This window comes from Nothobranchius furzeri, chromosome 11, assembly GCF_043380555.1.
Source record: "Nothobranchius furzeri strain GRZ-AD chromosome 11, NfurGRZ-RIMD1, whole genome shotgun sequence".
Lineage (NCBI taxonomy): Eukaryota > Metazoa > Chordata > Actinopteri > Cyprinodontiformes > Nothobranchiidae > Nothobranchius > Nothobranchius furzeri.
In genome coordinates, this window is record NC_091751.1 from 72,403,637 (window position 1) to 72,423,178 (window position 19,542).

Here is a 19,542-nt window from a genome sequence, read left to right on the forward strand (position 1 = left end):
CGCACTCAGTTCATCCAGTTAAAATCCTTTACCTCAGAACCCTCCTCAGTCAAGTCAGGTGTGCCCCAGGGCTCTGTCCTGGGGCCCCTCCTCTTCATAGTATACCTCCTCCCTATCGGAAAAATCTTCCGCAAATTCAATATCCAGTTTCACTGCTTTGCGGATGACACCCAGCTCTACATTTCCAGTAAGCCCAACTCAACTCTCCCACCATCCTCCCTTACACTCTGCCTCTCAGAAATCAAGTCATGGTTCACCTCTAATTTCCTCAAACTCAACAGCAATAAAACTGAACTTCTTCTAGTTGGCACTAAATCCACCATCTCAAAATCTGACAGTTTTTCTTTAACTATTGACAGCGCCATAGTCTCCCCCTCCCCTCACGTCAAGAGTCTGCGTGTCATTCTTGACAGCTCACTTTCTTTTCAGGCTCACATTAATAACTTAATTCGGTCAGCATACTTCCATCTACGTTCCATAAACCGTCTCCGTCCCTCACTGACCCCTCACACTGCCGCCATTCTCATCCACAGCCTCGTCACCTCCCGTCTCGACTATTGCAATTCACTTCTTTATGGTCTCCCCAACAAACTCCTTCATAAACTGCAAATGGTCCAGAATTCAGCAGCCCGTATTATCACCAGAACCCCTTCCTTTCACCACATCACCCTGGTTCTCCAGCAGCTTCACTGGCTCCCAGTTAAATTCAGGTCCATCATCAAAATTCTCCTCCATACCTTCAAAGCCACCCACAACCTCTCTCCTCCATATATCTCAGACCGTATAAGTATTCAGACCCCATCCCGTTCACTCAGATCTTCTTCTTCCATCCATCTTGCGGTTCCTTCTGTCCGTCTCGCTACCATGGGGAGCAGAGCTTTCAGCCGCTCTGCTCCCCGTCTCTGGGAAATCACTTCCCCCAGACATCAGGAACATCGACAGTTTTACCCTTTTCCAATCAAAACTCAAAACACACATGTTTAAATCTGCCTACAACCTCTGATTTTATTGAACTGTTTCTCTCTTTGTTTTTTCTTCTTTGGGTTTTATTATTGTTTTATTGTATTTTATTACGTGTTTTCTGTAAAGTGACCTTGGGTGTCCTGAAAGGCGCTTTGAAATAAAATGTATTATTATTATTATTATTATCTAAATCCCTTTTATAAAATAAATGTAGGTGTGCAACAAAGATTTTTTTTTAGACTTTATCATGTTTTCTAGAATCCGAGTTATGAAATGTAGTCAAGATAATACTGTATGCCCTATCAATAAATCAAATATTTGGTCATTGACAAAAATTTACTATTTGATGTGTTCAGCAATAAGTCTATTCATTAAAGGGGCATTATGGAAGTGTGACAGCCAAACCATGTATAGAAATAATAAATGTCTTCTTCATACGTTCTCCTGCAACGCCCTGGTCCTGTAGAATGAGCCCTGGCATTTTTACTGTGATTGCCTGTTTTTCTGTAAAATCACAGAAAAAGAGAGATGCTCGGGTCGAGCAGGCTGCTTCATGCGCGTTCACGCTCAGGCATCGCCCGTAGCACTTGCTATCCGTAGCTTTAGCAGCAGAGAGAGAGGCAGTGCCACTTTGTCGCTGTTCCTAACGCCTAGTGACAAAGCTAGCTACATTTCTGAGGACCCTTAGCTACTTTCTGTAGAACTTTCTTCTAGATATTTCCTGCTAATTAGCAACAAAATAGCCATTTTTGCTCCGAACCGTTCTTTGTTTCAGCTGTCATCAAGGATATAAATGTTACAGATACTGTGAATGTTACTAGAGTGTAGCTCACCTTGTAAGATGTCTGACTCTCATGCAGAAGACCTGGGTTTGATTCTGGATGTGAACATAGTTTATTTAGAGTTTATTTTTTACATTAATGGTATATTTTTTTACAGTAAGATGCCCAAATTTTTATTTAAGACTCGCCGAACGGCATTGAATTCACAGATAAAAAAGATGTGGGTTCAACTTTCATTTTGGAACAATTTTTCAAGCAAGGGAAGGGAATGATCTGAGCATGCAGGAGGACTGACCCATCATAAACCTTTGTCGGCTGTGCTGAAGAGAAAGGTACAGAACCACATTATTTAATTAATTAGCTGCGTGTTCTGTCCTCTGTCCTCCAGGCCACACACACACACACACACACACGGGACTGTCTCAGCTGTTATTTTCGTTAAGGAGTGTGCACGTACAGCATTCGCACCTCATGCACGAGCTTACTTTTGAAGCTGCCGTTACGCGTTAGGCCTGAGGGGCGATTGCGAGCAAAAAACTTCAACTTAGAGTCCCTCTAATTGATTAAAATTTTACCAATATTAAATGTTTCAGTCAGAAACTACATAACTTTATTTCTCCAGGTTCTAAAGTGTACAAGTTTGAGCAAGCTGTGTCAACATTAACCGAATCTCACCGGTCCCGAAACATGGGCCGATGTTTACTTTCCAAAAGGACAAATGAACATGAATCAACTGTTCAGCAGCTTCATACAAAATTTCAAAGTTTGAAAAAAACTATTTGTAAGTTAAAGCAGTAACTTGGAGTTACTCTTTCGTTTTTGGTTTTGTTTTTCTTTTTCTTTCAGGAATTGTATTTTGAAGCCTTTCTGATTTCTGCTTAAGAATCACATGGCTGTTAAGGTCTGGAATCAATCAATCAATCAAAGCTTTATTTATAAAGCGCCTTCCGCAACCCTGTCAGGAAGCCCAAAGCGCTGAACATGGTACAGTTACAGGTGCTGGCCAGTAAATTAGAATATCATCAAAAGGTTGAAAATATTTCAGTAATTCCATTCAAAACGTGAAACTTGTACATTATATTCATGCAATGCACACAGACCAATGTATTTCCGATGTTTATTACGTTTAATTTTGATATTTATAGGTGACAACCAATGAAAACATCAAATCTGGTATCTCAGAAAATTAGAATATTCTAAAGGCCAATGAAAAAATGTTTGTTTCTCTAATGTTGGCCAACTGAAAAGAATGAACATGAAAAGAATGTGCATGTATAGCACTCAATACTTAGTCGGGGCTCCTTTTGCCTCAATAACTGCAGTAATGCGGCGTGGCATGGACTCGATCAGTCTGTGGCACTGCTCAGGTGTTATGAGAGCCCAGGTTGCTCTGATAGTCGTCTTCAGCTCCTCTGCATTGTTGGGTCTAGCGTATTGCATCCTCCGCTTCACAATACCCCATAGATTTTCTATGGGGTTAAGGTCAGGCGAGTTTGCTGGCCAATCAAGGACAGGGATACCATGGTCCTTGAACCAGGTGCTGGTGGTTTTGGCACTGTGTGCAGGTGCCAAGTCCTGTTGAAAGGTGAAGTCTGCATCCCCATAAAGTTGGTCAGCAGCAGGAAGCATGAAGTGCTCTAAAACTTCCTGGTAGACGGCTGCATTGACCCTGGACCTCAGGAAACAGAGTGGGCCAACACCGGCAGATGACATGGCACCCCACACCATCACTGACGGTGGAAACTTTACACTGGACCTCATGCAACGTGGATTCTGTGCTTCTCCGCTCTTCCTCCAGACTCTGGGTCCTTGATTTCCAAAGGAAATGCAGAACTTGCTTTCATCAGAAAACATAACTTTGGACCACTCAGCATCAGTCCAGTCCTTTTTGTCCTTGGCCCAGGCGAGACGCTTCTTGCGCTGTTTCTTGTTCAAGAGTGGCTTGACACACGGAATACGACACCTGAATCCCATGTCTTTCATGAGTCTCCTCGTGGTGGTTCTTGAAGCGCTGACTCCAGCTGCAGTCCACTCTTTGTGGATCTCCCCCACATTTTTGAATGGGTTTGTCGTCACAATTCTCTGCAGGGTGCGGTTATCCCTAGAGCTTGTACACTTTTTTCTACCACATTTTTTCCGTCCCTTCGCCTGTCTGTTAATGTGCTTGGACACAGAGCTCTGCGAACAGCCAGCTTCTTTAGCAATCACCTTTTGTGTCTTGCCCTCCTTGTGCAAGGTGTCAATGATTGTCTTTTGGACAGCTGTTAAGTCAGAAGTCTTCCCCATGATTGTGGTGCCTTCAAAACAAGACTGAGGGACCTTTTAAAGGCCTTTGCAGGTGTTTTGAGTAAATCAGCTGATTAGAGTGGCAGCAGGTGTCTTCTATATTCAGCCTTTTCAGAATATTCTAATTTTTTGAGATACCAAATTTGGAGTTTTCATTAGTTGTCACCTATAAATATCAAAATTAAACGTAATAAACATCGGAAATACATTGGTCTGTGTGCATTGCATGAATATAATGTACAAGTTTCACGTTTTGAATGGAATTACTGAAATATTTTCAACCTTTTGATGATATTCTAATTTACTGGCCAGCACCTGTATATTGAATAAATCAACAATAAAAGAAATTCAAATCACAAAATACAAAATGGAAATTACAAGATAGATGAAACATTCTGGTAAAGGACAAATGTGTGAAACACATTTGGATTGAGTGGATGGATTGAGAGTACCAATGAAAACTGTGGAATGGATTCAACATAAAAGAGGGCCATAATCAAGCATGTTCTGGAAACGCCAAGCGGAGGAGGTGTGTTTTTAGGTGATTCTTAAAGACTGGCAGAGAAGGGGACAGCCTAACTGAGGGTGGCAACTGGTTCCAGAGTGACGGTGCTAGGACTGAGAAAGCCCGGTCCCCACGGGTACGACACCTAGACCGAGGGACAGCGAGCAGGCCTTGGTCAGAGGAGCGCAGAGCGCGTGATGGGGAGTGTCTTTTCAGGAGTGTGGCCAGATAGGGGGGAGCACCACCCTGGAAGAAATGATAAACAAAGACGAGTATTTTGAATTGTGAGCGATAGGAAATCGGAAGCCAGTCTGTTAGGATATGTATGCTTTTTATACGACCTTGCTGTTTAACCCAGACACAGAGGAGCGTGAAATTCTGTGTCAAAGCAATTCAAAGTTCCCAATCTGAGAATACATGAAGAATTAAAAGAATTAAAACTTTTTTAATGCAAATTCCCTACAACAGCTTTAATCTGCTGTCTCATTTTAATTTTACTTCCAGTTTCTACCCTCGTTCTGATCACAATGTCCACTAATCTGAGATCTGAACAAGTTCCTACATTTGACAGACACCAGGAGATTCAGTTCATGACAACCGATATTTTTTAGAGAGTTCAAAAGCTCAGGTACCTGTCACCCCGGCATCAGTCCTTTCACGTACGCCCCATTTGTTGCACTTCACCAACCCTTGACCCTTCCCTCTGCTTTCCAGACTGCCCACCTCATGGTGAAGCACGTCTTCCAGCTCCATGGCATTCCAGCAGAGATACTATCTGATGACAGGCCCCAGTTCATGTCGCAGGTTTGGAGGCAGTTTCGTCATGCTCTCAGGACCCAGGTTAGCCTCTCGTCTGGTCACCATCTCCAGACTAATGGGCAGACCGAGCGCATGAACCAGGAACTGGAAGCCACCCTGCGCTGCCTCACATCCTCCAGCCCTGCCGACTGGTGTCAGTACTTGCCTTGGGTTGAGTACGCACACATGGACCATGTCTCTTCTGCTACCGGCCTGTCCCCCTTTGAGGCTTCTGTTGGGTACCAGCCTCCTCTTTTTCCCAAGGAGGAGGTGGCCATCTTGGTCCCCTCTGTTTTCCACCACATTCGTCGTTGTCGTCGGATCTGGGGCTGCGCTGCCTCTGCTCTTGGTCACACCACTGCCCAGAACAAGTGGTTTGCTGAACGTCGGAGAGTCCCAGCCCCCTGCTATGCTTCCGGCCAGAAGGTTTGGCTGTCCTCATGTGATATTCACCTCAAGTCCATGTCCCATAAGCTCTCTCCTAGGTTCCTTCGTCCCTACGAGGTGGTCTCTATGGTCTGTTCCTCTGCTGTTCGCCTTTGTCTCCCTGCCTCTCTTCGTGTTCATCCCACGTTCCACGTCTCCCAGGTGAAGCCTGTTCTCTCTAGTCCCTTGTGCCCTCCAGCCACTCCCCCTCCTCCACCCTGGACATGGGTGTGCAACCTGCGTATCTTGTCCGCCGGATCGTGGACTCCCGTCGGTGGGGCCGGGGTGTCCAGTACCTGGTTCATTGGGAAGGGTGTGGTCCTGAGGATCGCCAGTGGGTTCCTGGCTTCTTCATCCTTGACCCATCCCTGGTCGTGGGTTATGAGGCCTCCTTGACCCAGTGGTTAGTTTCATTTATGCATCACCACAGAACATTTTGGGTCCAATTTATACTAGAACAGAATCAATTTGGCTGTCGCATGCCGAAAAACATCTGATGTGCTTGTGGAAAGTTTACCTCCGCTTAAATGTTGGGTTCATGATTAGATGTTTTTTAGGTGAACCATGTTGGAGATGTGCGCAGCATCCAGAAGGCTCCTACTGTTGTTGTCTCAGACACAGCAGCACCTGACCTGAAGGCAGACAACAGCATTGTGTCCTACGGCAACCGAAGTGAGGGATATTATACAAGCAACAGGTGAGCATGTGAGGACATGAATGTTGATGTTTGGACACCAGACAGAGACAGGAAAGTAACACTTCCTGCTTTCTGTAGTTTCTTTACAGACAACAGTATCAGCCATGATGCTGACGATCCGTGCCAGAACACTAGAGCTGCAGTTTGCTCCAGCAGCTCATATGAGACTGACTGCACTCAGAAGCTGCCATGTCTAACGAAGAAGGACCACAAGTCCGTCCCTGCTGCTCAGGTGGTGGTGGAGTCCCAGTATGAAACTGGTTATACTTCAGGAGACACGGGCAACGAGCTGGACCGAAACAACTCAGATTTCCTCTACAGGTGGGTTGCTCTGAGGCCACACAATCCTTCACCCCCGCTCAATTACCATCATAAAAAGTGGGAGGCAACAAAGCAGGCCGAGATTTACCAGGGTCTTAAAAAGTCCCGTTTTAATGTCACAACTAGGAGTGCACCCAAATGAAAAAGCTTGGCCGAAAGCAAAACCCAAAATGAAGAACCCAAGGCCCAACACCCAAAGCTGAAACACTGAAAGAAATGATTATGTTAATTATTATTACCATAGGGTGTATGGCAACAATGCGTACTAGCCTCACTAAAATCAAGGACTGGCAGCAAACCATTTACTAAATTATTTATTTAGCACCAACATAATGATGCACAATAAAAATTAAATAGAAATGTTTTACTTTACCCCACTCGTGTGTACATTAATATATATATATATATATATATATATATATATATATATATATATATATATATATATATATATATATACAGAAATATATATACAGAAATACACACACACACACATATACATATATGTAGTGGAGATATTATGAGTGCTTTTAAGCTCAATACACCATACTACTTATGACCAATAAGATTTTAATTTCTATATAAATATGGAAATCCAACCTGATTGATCCTGGAATATTTAACCAGAAGGATTAGGATTTTTTGTTTATTCAGGGACCGTAAGTACACTTTGAATTAATTTGGACAAAGTCAAGTTTATAAAAAGTAAGAAATTTATTTTCTAAACAAATTATAAGACATGACAACCATGAAAGAACGATGTGTGTTGGAGTGTGCTGTGTGATAATAAAATGTGATGTTTATCAGAACCCTCGTGTCTGGAAGAAACTGAGTTCTGAGTGTGATTGAATTTGGTCTGCTATAGACTAGAAGTGCTGGTTTATAAAACTGCATCAGACGTAATCTGTCATTCCTACATACCCTTTATTGGAGACCCCCGTGGTAGATCCGGAATGTCAGGAAGTCCATGGAGCCAGAGGCACCGAAGTCCGTAGGAGAAACCGCAGCACCACTAGACCGGTCTCAAGTTGTCTCCAGGTCACAACAGGAATTTGTTTGGACTCTTAAGGAGTCGAAGCACCGTCAGCTTTGCTCTGAAGGACCTGTTTGCTGTGTCAGCTTTAGTGTGCAACAGGTTTTGATGGCTTGTCAAAAGATCCGGTGATTCATCGAGTTTTACTCTGGGTTGGCCAGTCCAAAGTTCTGCTCAAAACTGAATCAACTCGGGAAGGGATTCTAGTTTTATTAAATCCTAAGTTATGCTTTACTAACAAATCAGAATGTCACAAGTTAAGGAGGTTTTACCAACAAACCTCAGAAACCACACCTTCCTCAGATAAAAGGCACTCTGATTTTGTGAATAAGGAAATCTCTATGTGCATGCAATAACTTTAACTTGCGTCATGGAGATATGGTGAGAGTGTGAGCTTGTCCAGTCACGTACACTGATTAAATATATGGGTCATTGCGAGAACACATTCATTTCATCCATATTAATTTAAGCACAGATTAATCAAAACATTTCATTTAACACCTTGTCCATTCATCATATGATTATTATCGGTTCACCGAGTGAAATGACAGCCTTTAAGCGTTGGCGCAGGTCCCCTCCCAACACGAAGGGAAAATCTTCAACATTAGTTGCAAACACTGGATGGCTCACGAACATGTCTCCCACTGTGAAGTTGATGGACACCACGTTTGACAAGGGCATTTGGCCTCAAGAGTACAGATGGATGTCCACAGCGCAGGGCGTGACGCGACCCTGTGCAGCTGCAGCCATGCGGACCTGCTCCCAGAGAGAGCTGGACATGATGGTGAAATCTGAACCAGAGTCCAAGACACCCTCACAGTTCAGCGCCCCCTCCAGGGTCACCAGAATGTGAGGTTTATCAATAGGACCATTACGGATGATACTGCAGAGAACCCTTAGTGGAAGTCTGATCGGTGAGCTAGGTTAGCCAGGTTCGGTTGAAGGTTCTGTGGGTGCTAGTAGACTAGCGCTGATGGAAGCGACCACAACAGGCCTCGCCGAGACCTCAGGTGTCTGTGAATGCACCGTTGTGGCAGGCTCCGCCTCTGCAGGACCTGCTTCCACAACCGAGCCACAGGCAGGTTGAGGAGGTTCTACTGCAGAGATGCACAGAACCGACTCACGTTCTGTTGAATCTTTCAACAGGTTAAGAAGTGCAGCACCCAGGGCGTGAGTTTTTCCAGGAGACCGATCTCCTGGCTGGCTCGCCATTATGTAAAGGGTTGATTTACATCTATTTAACGAACCATAAGACATGAGAGTCCATAGTGAATATGAAATCAATCTTATGGATCTTTGGGTAATTTTAACCAGAATATTGGAACTTTTTATTGCAGGGATTATGTAACACTTCGTATTATCTGAGAGACAAGAGAAGAGAGAGTCACCTTTAAAACGTTTAAGAAGATTTATTTCTAAACAATTTTAAACAAGACTAACTCTAAACTCTAAGTGAATGGATGGATCTTGGTGTGAATGAGACGTGAGCTGAATGGTGTACGTGTGAGTGATGTCATCAGAACTCTCGTATCCGGAGAAGCAAGTCTGAGTGATGTTTTGCTCTTAAGCTATGATCAGAGTTTCATAAACACATGAGACGCCATGTTGTCACTCCACACATACCCTCCAGGATGAGACCTCCGTACAGATCCAGAATACCAGGTCCTCGGACCCCCCTTCGGTACCGGAGCCGATGAAACAGCGTCAGCAGTACGACAGACTAGTCTTTGGATTGTCTCCAGGTAAAAAGCGACAGTTGGTTGACAGCGTCAGATGGACCCCCCTTGGTTCAGTGAGTTCAGCTTTTATTCTGAAAGGAACTGTTGCTTGGTTGGTGAAATGCAACAGATTTTATCCAGCTTGTTGGTTCTTTGCTTAAAAAGGAAGTCCGGGTGGCCGGTCCGATACTTCTCTTAGCATGCGGTGAACTGAACTAAGATGGCGTGGGACTGGTTTTATTAATCTGGATGTTTTGATTTCTGGTCGAATCAAAGTTGGCAGATTTATAAACACCACAGAGACTATGCCACGCTTCAGAAAGGAAGGTTCTGATTGGATGAGTAAACAATGTGTCATGCGTTTACATTACGTGTAGTCAGCATGTCTAGTGCAGCTAGACTAAAGTCATATTACACATTAAACTTATTAATCATAACATTGTCATTTCACAGATCGGTCAACATTATATTATTGACTAACATTTGTTTGATTAGCTTTATTAAAAATAGAGTTCTTTGATTTATTAAAAGGAAAGAGTCCTTTGTCTTCTTTCTTCTCTTGAGCTGGAAAGGAAGCAGTTTAGAAGCAGAGCATGACCTTGAGGCAGTCTCATGCAGATTAGTTCTGTGTCAGAGGCATCTGAGGAGAGAGGGTAAATAACCTTCGGTGGAATGGCTCCGTCATCACGTTACACCGGTTTGGCTTGAAAGCAGAAGTTAGCATTTGATTAACCATGATGATAAACCTGTTGAAGGATCGTCCTGCATGTGGGAGCAGTGGCATGTTGGTTTAACCTTCATGCTTATGTCTGCCTGCAGACTCTACCCAGCAATAACAACAGACGAGCAGCGATGCAAGTACAAGAAAGACTTTGACTGTGATTTGTCCCTATACAAGAGTCTCTGTGCTGAAATGGACAACATCAGCGATCAGATGCGCAGACTGAGCCGGGAGCTGCACACTTTGGATGAAGACTCCATGAAGTACCAGGTAGAGAATGGCACGGAGAGGAGCCATGTGGGGCCGACTCAGAGAGTGGACACCCGTGAATTTTGAATGATTGTTTCTTTTTCCAGCACTGTGATGAGCCTGAATGAGAAACGGTTTTCTTTTCCAGGGTGTGGCAGATGAATACAACCGCTTGAAAGAGGACAAAAGGGTGAGTGGGATAAGATCCAGGATGATATCATGTAACACCATTAATACAAAACTATCTGCAAGGAGCAGGCGCGTTGCAAGCTTTTCAGAAGTGTGGGGATGTTGTCTGTGCCTAAAATAAGTTCATGTTATTCATCTTGTTAGTTTAATTTCCATAATAGCGGAGCAGGTGCGGATTTTAGACGCGTCACGCACGTCTCCGTTTTAAACATGTTGAAACTGTTCAGAATACAAATCCAGGCTCTGTCTCGTTAGATTGGTGTAACTAAAGTTTGTACTGAATGAAACTTTACATTAAACCATGTTGAAGAGAAAAGGATCCGATTAAATCGTTTCCCCTCATTTACAGTCACGAAGTACAGCGCAGTGCACGCGGCTCTGGGGTTAATCAGGTTTAGTTGTTTCTCTTTGCAACAATCTTCTCAAGAAGGTAAAACAGTTAAATGGCAGCTTACAGATATTTATATTTGACTTTTATTTTGACGGATAAACTCAAGGATGTTGTTGTTTTGAAAGAATTACCCCGACGCACACTGATGCACACACAGATGAGCTGACATTTTAATCGTTACGCACATCGCGGCGGTAAAATATTCCCATCAGAACATCAGAGCTTTATACTGGACGCTGTAAACCTCTGCAAATTATTGTTCTTCACTTTATCAAACTCAGACTTTGTACAGCAAATGTCAAGATGTAAAATTATGAATTCAGTCGAGCTCTTCCGTCCCTCCCTCTCCTGCTCTCCTGGAAACCCGACATCGGCTGTCAGAAGCGGGAGGTGAAGAAGGAGATGAGGCAAACAGAGTGAGTGCGACCTAAAGAAACCAGACTGGTGTGGAGGTGAGCAAACAGCTGGAAAAGTGTGGGTGTTGAATCCCCCACATCCCCCACGGGTGCGACGCCCATGGCACGGAGGAATAGCAGCTGAAGAAGACTTGTGGGTGGATCAGCGCACAAGGTGCTTCTACTAAATACTGAGCAAAGGGTCTGAATACTTAGGACCGTGTGATCTTTCACTTTTTCTTTCTACATCTGCAAACATTTCTAGACTTCTGCCAGGATGGAGCGCTGCGTGCATTAATGAGGACAAAATGCAACTGATTTTAGCAAATGGCTGCAACATCAGAAAGTGAAACATAGATGGGTCGGAGTACTTTCTGCTGTAAACAGTCTCTATAGGAACTATAATCATCAAAGGTAAAACTGACTTTTTACTTTGGGGGCAGCCATCTTGATCTGGGTTGATTGCCAGTGGTAAATCTTAATTCACCTCCATCAAAGAGTTCATGAGATGTTTTTGCAGTTGCATTCAGAGATCCAGTCCTGCAGGAAAGGCCATCTTTAAACCCATCTAAGCATTTCTGAGTATCCTGACCTATGTGAGAAGTCTCTGAATGTAATCACGACTGAGTTATAATTATAAAAGCGTGCTTTGGTGCCTCCTAGTGGGTTTGTCATGACCTGTTTGGAAAAACAACTCCTGGTAAAACACCTGAAGTGACGTAGGAGGGAGAAGTCCTTTGCTTCATTAGTGGATGTTTCCACGGAGCTTTAGCGGGAAATGTCGCCACAACCAGAGCAGGAATTCGCCCACAGTTTCAGTGCTGAAGCACCACGACCGTGCAATTTTGAGCCAGCTGTGACACCTAATGCTGGCAGTAGAGAGAGGGATTATTAAACGGTGTTAGAAGGGAAATGGAGTCGTGGGAAAGTCAAAACGCACACAGACTGGGCAACGTGAGCTGGTGAGTGGATTTCCTAAACACAGTGTAACGTTGACACCAAATCACCAGACGTCTTGTTCCAGACATGGATTTATTAACTTGTTAGAAGAACGGCTTGAGTACAGGAAAAGAACCGTTCCTCTCTGCTCACGAACGTCTTCAGCCGACAACAACAACAGGAAGACACAAACATTCTCCCTTAGTCCCGCCCACACTATCTCTCTTTTAACAACACAGGAGCCCATCTCTTATGACACGTCTCTAAATAAAGTAAAATTTTCCAGTGCAGATTGGAGACAACCCATAGAAGCACTGATTTGATCTCATTTCAGAGAAAAATAGAACAGGTCAGATGCACCTAATAAATAAAATTACTAACAAACTCAGGAATCTTTCTTTGCTTCACTGTTCTGGTGCTGAGAATATCACTAATGCAGATCAAAGGAGATACACGGTAGAGGTGGGAAAAATGATCGATTCTAAGATGCATCGCGATTCAGCCGTGCATGATTCTGCATCGATGCAGCAACGTGACATAATGAGATTCTCTCCCTATGTCTATGTCTATGCAGGACAGTAAAGTTTTGAGGTTTTACAATTACTTCTGGGGGCAGAGTTGCAATGACATGCTGCGTTGCCCTAGCACCAGTTTAAACCAGAAAAGGCAGACAGGGATACAGGGCCAACATTACCAGTAATCAAAGATGTACCCGATACATTTAAATCGGATGTCTGGGCTAATTTCGGTTTTGGGATCCTGGATGTGAATGAATCACTTAACACAGTATTTGTTTACTATTTGTAAATTCAGTAATATTCTATCTTAAAGCTGCTCTACCGAAAACATTATTTCTTATATTATTCAAGTAATTATAGGCAGCACACTTTAAACATTATTGCTCACTATAGTGAATAGATGAATGTTCTGATTTTCAGGGATTTGAAATCAAAAAGAAATTGAAAACTATTCTACTGCTTTTATTAAGTCATGAACATTTTTGTGTGAAGAATCGTGATTCATTTCAGACTCAAATCGAATCGTTAGGCAGATAATCAGAATCGGATCGAATCGTGAGGCAGGTAGAGATGCACACCACTAATACACAGATGAATGCACCTCTTATTTATTAATTGGAGACTACATTTGCTGCAGCTGGCAGAGGCAGAGATTGTTTCTATTGATACACGGATTTACAGAATCATTTTAAATGTTAATAGGGGAAGACTGCAGGAGGGAGCGGTAAAATACAGGGGGTCCCCAGCAAAAACAACAAACTTTACGAGTCTGATGAAACCCGCTGGATTTCCATCAGGCAGTCACGGGGCAGCTCCAACGACCCAGTGGCTGTGCTGGGTCAATGTTATCGAGCTCAGTCCGGCTCGGCAGAGGGTGAACGAGCCGAGGCGACGTCGTGCTCTGCTTAAGAAGAGGTGTTATTTTCCCGCTTCAGAAGAAGCGTCCAACGTGTTTTTACGCTTTCTCCGACACATGTCACGTCGCCAAGTTGTTAGCGCCGCATGCTAACGCGTCAATAGTGCAACGTAGCCTGCTGGAGGTTTTAGGATTTCTCTTCTGGCTCTAGCAGAGTACAGACGCTTCCCTTTTTGCTCCCTTATCTTATCTTTTTTCCCCAAGGCTCTTTGTCCTGTCTGCCTACAGAGCGCTTCTCTGCATTTCTTCTGGAAATCCCTATTTTTTAGAAATGGATTCAATTAATTGGTCATTCAACATGATTGATAAGACCTTTTCCATGATGAGAACGGAGGAGGGGGCTCCCACTTGCCCTCAAGGGACACACGCAGCGGGATATGCGCTCGATTCCTGGAAGGTCTGGAGGATCGTTTGCCTCTCTCAGCTGTCCATTGAGGAAGTCGAAGACATGTGGATATTTGGCTTGATGATCACTGGATTTCTTCTGATTGGAGTGGGAGGATATCCGGTTTTCTGGAAATCTGGTAAGTCGGGAGCGATTGGAGTGCGACCCGCACCCATGGCAAGCACCGCCCGGGCGGATGCCTCACAGACTGGGACGTTACTCGAGGTGAATCGTAAGCTGGACAATGTCCTTGCTGCGTTACCGGTGTTAGTGCGCAAAATGGATGTCATCTCAGAGAGGGTCACCGGACGGTGTGGAGATGTTTAATACCTGAATTGGCTTCACTGGAGGACTTGAATGATCAACACAGACTTTAAGGCAGAGAGGAAAATTATCTCTGCCTGACCCAAACAAAGTCTTGTTATCCAAATCTGACGCCAAAGCAGCCTTGGAGCCACTCGCAACAACCCCCACGATGGAAGGAATGCATACTGATGCTGTGAAAACCCGACCTACCACCCCGCCTTCAGATTGTGGTCTCTGCCTAGCGAGGTCATCAAAATGCAGGTACTCAATGTGCTCTGCGCCCTTTCCCATAACCTCCCACCCACCTGTGGATACAGTTGGCTGAGCGCCACACAGGGCTGCTCCCACTGAGGAACCAGGATCCCAGCGCCCCCCCCCCCCCCTATTTGAGTCTCATGTTGTGAACTGTGACGTTCGTGCTTATATGTTGAGGTGTTTTTTTTTTTTTTTGCATAGTAGAGCTACGCCCTGCCGGGAGTAACTCTGGTAGGCCTTTTTTCCCACCCCCAACTCTCCTCATGTAATCCCCTCTTCATCTAATTGAAATGAGCGCCGTTATGGCTGCTCTCCTGGTCTGCCTGTATCTGTTCTGTCTACATGTGTGTGTGTAACCTTGGTCAGGCTGTTCTGTGAAGTCAAGTTCCTATGCTCTGGTTCGCTGGAGCGCTGGCAATGAAGCTCTCTCTGATTCCCTGATTCTGATAAGGGTTCAGATGAAACACCCAACCTCTCAGGCTGCTCACACATCGATCTTAAGTTGTCGCTGTTGCGCTCACGCCGTAATACAGTATTAGATGCGGTTAAAGTCAGACATGAAAAAATAAATAAATTTTACATGAATAAGTGATGCTTATCCTGGTGGGGGGAGGAAACCCTGTCAAGATCGTCAACCCTTGTTTATCTTAATGCTGTTGAAACATGTAAACCACAAAGCGTTATATCCACTGCTAACTTATAACTTATGCTGTAACTTCACCCTGCCCTGCCTGCTCCTCCTTGCTGCCTGCCGGCTGTGATCACAAGCGACAACATAGTAGTTCCCGCTGCTTCTTCTGGAAACAGCACCAAGAAAAAAAAAATAACTTGGTATCTTGTAGGCGTGGCGGTGGGATTTCAGCCGTGGCGGCCCGCCATGGCTACACCTATGTAAGGGAAACCCTGCATTTCCTGCTTTTTCCAGCAGTGATATTGCTAATTCTGTTGAAGGAAATCACTGTTTAATGAGAGACAGCTGGTGAAAATGATAAGTAAATAAGTAAGAATGCATGTAGACCTACATAGTTAAGCAAAACTGAAACACTAGTATAAAGTATATATATTATATTTTTTTTCTCCCTTTGAATCTGGGAGGGTGGAACCCCAGCTCCAGCTATGGACGAGCCCCCAGGGGGCCCAAAATCTCTGGCAGCCCCCCTGGTGAGCAGTCAGGTCGCATCCTAGAACTGGGTCGTGCAGTGTGAGCACATGACTCGTGAGGTCTGCCCTGCGAGGAAGTCGTACAGTTTGAGCTGAAGCTGAGTGCTACGAGTGAAAAAGTCGCACAGTGTCCGCCCGGCTTTACGTTGATAGCAGGTTCTGCTCTCAGGCCTATGTCTACACTCTTTGGGGAGACCGATTTCATTTAATCTGTTAGATCAGTTTGGATCATCTGCAGGGGTGTGAGGTCCTGGGTGAGTTGTCGTTGAACGAACCGCCTCAGTAAACTCTTAAAATGACAAAACAAGCAGTTAATAAAACACCGATTTACACAGATTCACCAAATGCATCAATTTGATCAAATATTTAAGATCATTACCATCAGCAGCTCGGTCCAGTCTCTGGCTAAGAAGGACAACACTGGCTCTGTCATGTTCTGTGTCCCTTTGGTCCCCAGCCCCCTCCTGGATTCCCTCATGTTCCCCCCAGTCACTTCACTTGTTTTTGGTTTTCTATTTGTTCAGATTATCTAGTTCGTATCTCAGATAAACTTTGTTGTATTTATCCTAGTGGAACTATAATTAAATGGGTAAACTAGTAGTAGCACATCCAACGTCAAAGAGAGTAAAAAGTTATTAAAGCTGCAAGCAGCGTCGTTCGGCCCTCGCAGCGAAGCTGCTCGCCCTCCTTCCGCATCCCCTCCTCTCCATCCCCGACGCTCTCCAAACCCAGCTCCGTGCTTCTCCATCCTGGCCGGCAGCCGGGGGCACCAGGGCACGTCTGGCAGAACAGAAAGTCAACCACCCCGACACCAGAACCCGTGAACGGCCTCCTCGTCCACACCTCACCCTGACTCAGCATCCCCTCTGAGCCCACCATTACACGTCTCACCACTAGGAGATACTCTATCTTTACCACACTGGTGATGTGATGTTAAGTCTCGGGCAAATCGGAGGCTGTTTGTGGAAGTTGCAGTCAAACGTAAGGTCACAGCGTCACGCCAGAAATCGCCATGGCATCAAAGCCCCCCCTTTCTGAAAAGCTATCAGATCTGAATGGTCATTACAACATCATGAAGACAGTGTATGACCTTAGTGTCATGTTGACTAAATTAGAGGGGACAAATATGGGCATTCCTCCATAAAACAGTAGACTTCCTGTAGTCAGGGGGCGGGGCTTAGGTGATGTCCACATTGTCACTGTCTTCAGATGTGGTCAGTGATCACACAGACAAAATTTGAAATTGATCGGATCATGCACATGGGAGTTATTAAGTCAAGTAACGTAATGGCGACTGGTCAAAGTTTGAGGCTTAGCCACGCCCACACCTTTATACTTATTTAAAATCTGACAGTTGAATTTTTTCCTCTATGTCTTAAGAGTATATAGCAGGAGTTTGAAGGTGATCGGTGGAAAGGACGACGAGACATCATTCTCCTAATAACGTGTGCGAAAACCGCTAAATCGAGTACTTGGTCCTAAATGGCCGACATCCTGTGCGACATTGTACTTGGCTCCAAGAGACTTTTTTGTAGGTCCTGAGACACCACATTAGTGTGCCAAATTTCGTGATCCTCAGTCAAAGCATGGCTTGGGGCTGACAGTTTTAATGGTCCTAGGGGGCGCTATTTCAGAAAATAGGCCACGCCCACCTGATGTTCACATCAGATTGTTTGAGGGGCCAGACTAGGATCACTCACAAGAGGTTTCGTGACGATATCTTTAGAAATGACGAAATGGGAGGCAAACGTAAGGCCACGGCGGTACGCCTGACTTCGCCGCGCCGCCACAGCCCCGCCCTTTGCCGAAAACTCCCATAAAGTGAAGCCAAGCAACCCCAACTTGTCTTGAGTTACCAGCTACAAATTTGTGGTGATTAAGTGAAATGGGGCAATTTGGGACCTTTCACAGTAAAACTTGACCTTTTTGGTCTTGAGGGGGCGGGGCTTGTGTGATGTCATCATGCGACCATTCATTTTACTTTGTGGGTGGATGAAGAATGACCACAGAAAGTTTGGTAACTCTATTCCATTCAGTTATGAAGTTATAGCAATTAAAATTTTTTTGGCGAGTAGTCAAACTTCGAGGCCTGGCCCCGCCCCTTCAACATATACGAAAAGTCAGAATCCTTGTCTCATTTTGTTCACCCATCCCTTCTGAACAATTTTTCACAGTTTTTGAGATGATCGTGCGAAAAATGATCGAGCAATCCAATCAGAAACGGACCCTAAAAACGGCAAAAACGGCAAAAAATCGCCATTTCAACCCAAAATGGCCGACTTCCTGTTTGATATTGACCATGCTTGCAAGAGACTTTTCTGTGCGGACTGTTGAGTACTACAAGTGTACCAAATTTCATAACTGTACGATAAACTAAAGTTTATGGAGAGGGGTTTTTTTCACTTTGTAGGGGGCGCTGTTCAGCCATTTTCTTTGAGATTTTTTTGGGACCTTTAAAATATCAAAATTTTCACTAGGCCTGACAAGTTTGCAAAATATTGTGAGTTTTGGGGTATGTTAATGTCCCCAAAAAGCCGTTCAAAGCGGGCTAAGAATAATAAAAAAAGAATTAAAGCTGCAAGCAGCGTCGTTCGGCCCTCGCAGCTCCGCGCCACTCCGGCCTGACCAGCAGCCCGGGGCACCAGGGCACGTCTGGCAGAAGAGAAACGTCAACCACCCCGACACTAGAAACCGCTAATGGCCTCCTAGTCCGCACCTCACCCTGACTCAGCATCCCCTCTGAGCTCACCATTAAAATGAATTGTAAGGTTACGGCGTTACGCCAGAATTCGCCATGGCATCAAAGCCCCTCCCTTTCTGGAAAGCTATCAGATCTGAATGGTCAATACAGCATCATGAAGACAGTGCATGACCTTGGTGTCATGTTGACTAAATTAGAGGGGACAAATATGGGCATTTCAGCATAGAAAATAGACTTCCTGTAGTCAGGGGGCGGGGCTTAGGTGATGTCAGCTGTCCACATTGTCATTTTTTACAGATATGGTCAATGATCACACAGACAAAGTTTGAAAAAGATCTGATCATGCACATGGGAGTTAAGTCAAGTAAAGTAATGGCGAAAGGTCAAAGTTTGAGGCTTAGCCACGCCCACACCTTTCAACTTTTGAAAAATCCGACGGTTGAATTTTTTCCCCTACGTCTTAAGAGTATATAGTAGAAGATTGAAATGGATTGGTGAAAAGGGCGACGGAGCATCACAATCCAAACAACGTGTGCGAAAACCACTAAATTGCCTACTTGGACCAAAATGACCGACTTCCTGTGCGACTTTGCCCTTGGCTCCAAGAGACTTTTTTGTAGGTCCTGAGACACCACATTAGTGTACCAAATTTCATAATCCTTTAGTCAAAGCATGACTTGGGGCTGACAGTTTTAATGATCCTAGGGGGCGCTATTTCAGAAAATTGGCCACGCCCACAAATTTTAGCTGTCCATTTCTATTGGGGGTCAGACTAGGATCACTCACAACAAATTTCGAGGTGATATCTCGATAACTTAAGAAATGAGAGGCAAACGTATGTCCATGGCGTGATGGCGATTTTCGCCATGCTCCCAAAGCCCCGTCTT

At 44.5% G+C, this 19,542-nt stretch overlaps 1 protein-coding gene across 1 annotated transcript in view; it reads left to right on the top strand.

The window, feature by feature from the left end:
* The window catches only part of LOC107394980 (occludin), a 130,405-nt gene that overhangs the window by 28,434 nt on the left and 82,429 nt on the right, over window positions 1-19,542 (top strand). The window contains exons 4-7 of the mRNA XM_070541838.1: window positions 6,318-6,460; window positions 6,524-6,778; window positions 10,349-10,520; window positions 10,648-10,689. Coding sequence (XP_070397939.1) covers window positions 6,318-6,460; window positions 6,524-6,778; window positions 10,349-10,520; window positions 10,648-10,689 — 612 coding nt within the window. The remainder of the gene's footprint in view (window positions 1-6,317; window positions 6,461-6,523; window positions 6,779-10,348; window positions 10,521-10,647; window positions 10,690-19,542) is intronic.